Source organism: Cibotium barometz, chromosome 13 (genome assembly GCF_041138505.1).
Source record: "Cibotium barometz isolate CiBa-2024 chromosome 13, ASM4113850v1, whole genome shotgun sequence".
Taxonomy (NCBI): Eukaryota; Viridiplantae; Streptophyta; class Polypodiopsida; order Cyatheales; family Cibotiaceae; genus Cibotium; species Cibotium barometz.
In genome coordinates this window covers 49,656,615-49,661,614 of record NC_141058.1, presented here as the reverse complement: position 1 = coordinate 49,661,614, position 5,000 = coordinate 49,656,615, and the positions used below count along the sequence as shown (strand labels likewise).

Here is a 5,000-nt window from a genome sequence, read left to right as displayed (position 1 = left end):
ATCTTGACACTCAGAGCTATTATTGAGGAGGGCACATTATATGGCAGGAGGATTTATTGTTGCTTTGTGGATTTCCGCAAAGCTTTTGACACAGTACCGAGAGCCAGACTGATGCGCAGGCTACAGGAGATGGGAGTGCCCACAGAGCTGATTTGGGGAATCATGGCTTTATACAGGACAGTTGTGGGGCAGGTACGTACTACCCAGGGTATATCTGAGATGGTTCACTCCACTATTGGGGTGAAACAGGGCTGCCCCCTTTCCCCCACCTTATTTGGGATGTATGTGGATGAGGTTTCGGACTATGTAGAGCGGGAGGGTGACAGAGGAGCACAGCTAGCAGGGACATGGATTCCGCTGTTATTGTATGCTGATGATATTGTGCTGATCTCAGATTCTCCAGAGGGGATGCAGCGTCATTTGGATGCATTGCACATGTTTGCAGAGGACAGTGGATTGTCTGTTAACCTTGGTAAAACCAAGGTGATGGTGTTTAACACCACAGCACAGTGGGTTAGGAGGTCAATGCCCACCTTTACATATGGTCAGGAGACAGTGGAGTATACAGATGCATATACTTACCTTGGTGTGGTTTTTAGTGGCCCACTATTTTCCTTGAGGAGAGCAGCGGAGACCAGATTGACCAGAGCTTATGCAGCATTGGGGAGACTAGAGAGGATGTGTTCGCAGGTTCAGTTTCAGGAACCTCGAACAAAGCTCTGGCTCTTTGACACTTTGGTCACTTCAGCCATGCTGTATGGAGTGGAGATATGGGGACCCTCAGTGGATCACCACAGCCGAGCTGGTAGCACTGATGGATGGAGACGTATGGAGAGGTCCTTGGTTTCTATGATTTCCCGGATGATTAGGGCCAAGGCCTCCGTACCACATGATATTATCCGTGCAGAGATGGCTGCCCCCCCATTGGTAGTAGAGGCACTCACTCGATTAGTCTCCTTTATACATAGCACTTGGGCTCTCCCTAGAGACAGATATGCTCGCTTATCCCTGGAGTCTTCACGACAGTTGGCATCACAGGGAGACGGATCATGTTGGTATGCACAGATGACAGCTTGGTTCCAACTACATGGCTTTAGTATGGACAGGCTACCTCCATTTCAGTACTCCCTGGATGCACCCTCCCTCTCTCTCACACGGGCAGAGATTACCAGACTTATCAGGCAAGACTTGACTCAGCTGGACACTAGGAGGACATGGATACAGCCGACACACGAGCTTGGTACGAAGATGGCTTTCTATAGAGATCATCTTCTCCAGCTCACGGAGGATGGGTTTGTGATTAGACCCAGCTACATGGACACTCATCTTTCTCATGGGATACGGTGTGCTATTGGTCAGATGCGCACATCCTCACACCAGCTAGAGATTGAGACTGGCAGATTCAGAGGAGTACCAGCTGAGGCCAGGATTTGTCAGCTGTGCCAGATGGAGCCAGAGACAGAGTTACATTACATATGTCACTGTCCAGTATATTATGAGATACGAGGCCGTTTTCACTGCCTGTTCAGAGAGGCCTTTGGACCACTTTCTAGAGTCATGAGATACCAGGATCAGAGATGTCTCGGATTGTACTTGCTGGAGCTGCGTAGACATAGAGAGGGTCTCCTGAGAGGGAGGGGATCAGAGAGGGAGAGACACCTACAGAGGCAGATTATAGACTTCTTTCGACCAGAGATTGAGCAGTCAGGTCAGCAGGCATTGCAGCTAGCCCCAGAGTACAGCCGCACCAGAGGTACACTGATTGATCGGGCTATAGAGCTGGGGCGGTCCAGGCGCCCTAAGATGAGAGGCCCATCTCGACACCGGCGGAGACTACAACAGAGGATCAGGACCATACTAGCACGGCATGGGAGACGTCCAGTCAGAGTACTCACCATGGAGGACATTGAGGATATCCGCCATCGACCGATGAGAGACATCTTTGGATAGTGATGTGTATGATGCTTACCTTTGTTGCTAGAGTTTTCCTCCCAGATGTTATCCATTAGGAGCTCCTGGTACCGTACTTTTCCTCATAGTTGTTTCAGTTTCAGTTAGTTATTTAGTTGTTTTTAGCTTTCCTTACACAGACATTGTATCAGATCCACCAATTGTTGTAACCTTTTTGGTCTCATAGGTCATTTTGGCCTTTTGAAGACGTTAATATATCATTTCATTTCATTTCATTTTCTCTCTCTCTCTCTCTGCCAATGTACTACATGATTAATCTCATCTCTCTCTCACTCCCTCCCGAGTCGGGGGTCCCTCTCCCTCTCTCTCTACGCTCTCCCTCTCTCTCTCTCTCTCTCTCTTTCTTCCTTTGGAGTATGTACTCTGCTCTAAGCTCTCTCTCTCTCTCTTTGTTTGTGTCACAGAGCTTCCAGGATCCAATATGCCGAAGCCATGCAACCCCTACTGGCAGGAGCACACGAATGTCATCCGTGTTATTAATACGCCGACCCAAGCTGGTTCTGGCACGCGTAGATGGCAGTGCAAGTATTGCAACTTCGAGCTCACGAGCACAATTTCTCGTGTCGTGATACACTTGACAGGTATTGGCACCACCGGCAATTGTGGTGGGTGCAAGCAGGTGCCGCAGGATATCAGAGACAAGCTCATTGCTGAGAATTCATCAACAGCAAAGGGTTCAAAGGAGGTAAGGGGCAGCCAGCACACTCAAGATGCACTTCATGATGCGCTTGTGGGGGAGATGGGTGATTCTTCCACACAGGATAGCCAGTCTACAGGGGGCAGAAAGAGGGCCCGTGTCATGCAGGAGGGTGATGAGGATGATGATGCACATGTGCTGAGACAGAGTACTTTGCCTTCACGTGTGTCATCTCTTTCGTGGGTGAAAGAGAGACAAAAAGTGGCTGAGATGGAGATTGCTTGCACTCTTGTGGAGTGCAACATCTCCTTCAATGTACTGAGGATTGATCAATGGAAGAGAATGGTGAGGGCCATAGCAGAGGTTGGCCACACAGACTCGTGGTCCGGGGTGGAGTATAACAAAATGCGTACCACGATGCTTGAAGAGCAGAAAGCCTTGATAGACAAGGCATTGGTACCTGTCAAGGCAGGATGGCAGTCTTTTGGGTGCACCGTCATATCTGATGGCTGGAGTGATATGCGTAGACGACACATTATCAATATTTTGGTGTCCTCATGTCTTGGCACATACTTCTTGCGGGCTGTGGATGCAGGAAAGGCAGGAGAATCCATCAGTGCTGAGTTTATTTATCACCACATCAGACAGGCAATTTTGGATGTTTGGGCCAGAGAATGTGGTCCAAGTGGTGACAGACAATGCTTCAAATTGCAAGCGTATGGGTGAATTGGTCGAGGCAAAGTTTCCTCGCATTGCTTGGACTCCTTGTGCTGCACATTGCTTGGACCTGCTGATGGAGGATATTGGAAAGTTGCCATGGGTGCAACCTAATGTTGCAGATGCCATGAAGATTACTACATTTTTCCGAAAAAAACATCAGTCTTTGGCCATCTTCAGGAGCCATAGTGCACTTGATATGGTGCGACCCTCGAAGACCAGGTTTTGTTATATGTTCTTGGTGTTACAGAGGCTTTTTAGATTGCGGGACCCACTACTACAGACTGTGGTGGACCCGAAATGGAGGTTTATGCACCATGCACAGACAGAGGCCACTAGATACATTCAGCGGAAAGTGCTTGACGAGGCCTTTTGGACAGAGGTACAGAGCTTGACGGTGGCATTGCAGCCTATCCATGTCCTCCTCCGAATCACAGATATGGAGGGCTCTACTCTTGGACTGGTCTATCATCTCTTCATGGAGATGAAGCGCCATATTGCCAGCTGTACGACATTGACGGAGTCTCAGTGAGTGTACACTTGGATATTGTTCTTGGTTGATTATATTAATATTAAATAATATGCACATTGCAACAATGAACAATATGTTTAAAGTTATATTATATAATGACTGTTGGAATGTTGGCTTGTCAATTTGTAGCCGTGGTGACATCCTGGCTATTGTAGAGCGGCGATGGACATTTATGAGCCGTCCCATTCATGGGATGGCTGCATTGCTTCATCCCTTCTACAAGAAGCCAGAGCTGTTTAGTGAGAGCACTCTGCTCACGCAGAAAGACCAGTACATCAATATAATGTACGACGAGGATGAGCAACTTGAGGTTGATGCAGAGATGGTGAGTTTTATGAACAATCTAGGACCATCCTTTGCTAGAGCGGTGGTTTTGAGAGAGGAGGCGACGAAATTTCCTCTCACGTGGTGGCAGAGCTATGGAAGACAAGGTCTTCTAAAGCTGACTCATCTTGCTCTCCGAATCCTCTCGCCGCAGGTACTCTTGACTCTTTCACAATTGCATCCATCTTTAAAGTTTGATTCATTAAGGGTTTTGACTCCGAAATCGTATCGTGATTCGTGATCGTAGGATTGTTCTGCTGGTGCTTGTGAGCGCAATTGGAGTGCCTACTCCTTGGTTCACACGAAGATCCGCAATCGACTTAGTACCGCTGAGCTGGAGCGATTAGTGTATTGTCGAGCTAACATGAAGCTCGTGCGAGATTATCATGCTTTGGGGGCACCCAAGTAGGTATATTTAACTGTCGTACGTCTTTTGACACATTTCAATATAAGTCATTTCTTGTGGTTCTGACTTGTCAGATTTTGCTTTTCCACAGGCAGATCCGACCCATGTGAAGATGGTGCCAACCTCTACTGAGGGCGACGTGGAGCAGCGTGTCAGAGACGAGCAGGCAGATATTTTACGACTCCTTCATAGAGAGTTGGAGAGCATCGATCGTCGTGTCACAAGGTCACGCGCACGGGCTTTGGCGATACCTTTGCGTGAGGAGGCTGCAGATTCAGAGAGCGCTAGACGGAGGAGCATTCGTCGGGGGAAGCTGCCTGTTCGTACGCAGCGGACTCGGGCGAATGAGGCTGTCACTCTCATTCATACTCAGAGTGAGCAAGGAGATGATGATGTAGCACATGGATCTCATG

The 5,000-nt window shown here is 48.4% G+C and overlaps 2 protein-coding genes and 1 pseudogene across 4 annotated transcripts in view; all 3 read left to right on the top strand.

Annotated features, from left to right (window-relative positions):
• Positions 1–5,000, top strand: part of LOC147632778 (fanconi anemia group F protein (FANCF)) — a 98,099-nt gene that overhangs the window by 63,929 nt on the left and 29,170 nt on the right. The window lies entirely within an intron of this gene.
• LOC147632780 (uncharacterized) lies at positions 2,351–4,500 on the top strand (annotated as a pseudogene). Its single transcript, XR_015267170.1, has 2 exons — positions 2,351–3,853; positions 3,987–4,500. The product of XR_015267170.1 is annotated as an uncharacterized LOC147632780 (transcript).
• The window catches only part of LOC147632779 (uncharacterized), a 791-nt gene continuing 352 nt past the window's right edge, over positions 4,562–5,000 (top strand). The window contains exon 1 of the mRNA XM_086807646.1: positions 4,562–5,000. This exon is cut by the window's right edge and continues 352 nt beyond it. Within this exon, the coding sequence (XP_086663772.1) occupies positions 4,700–5,000 (301 nt within the window). The 5' untranslated portion in view covers positions 4,562–4,699.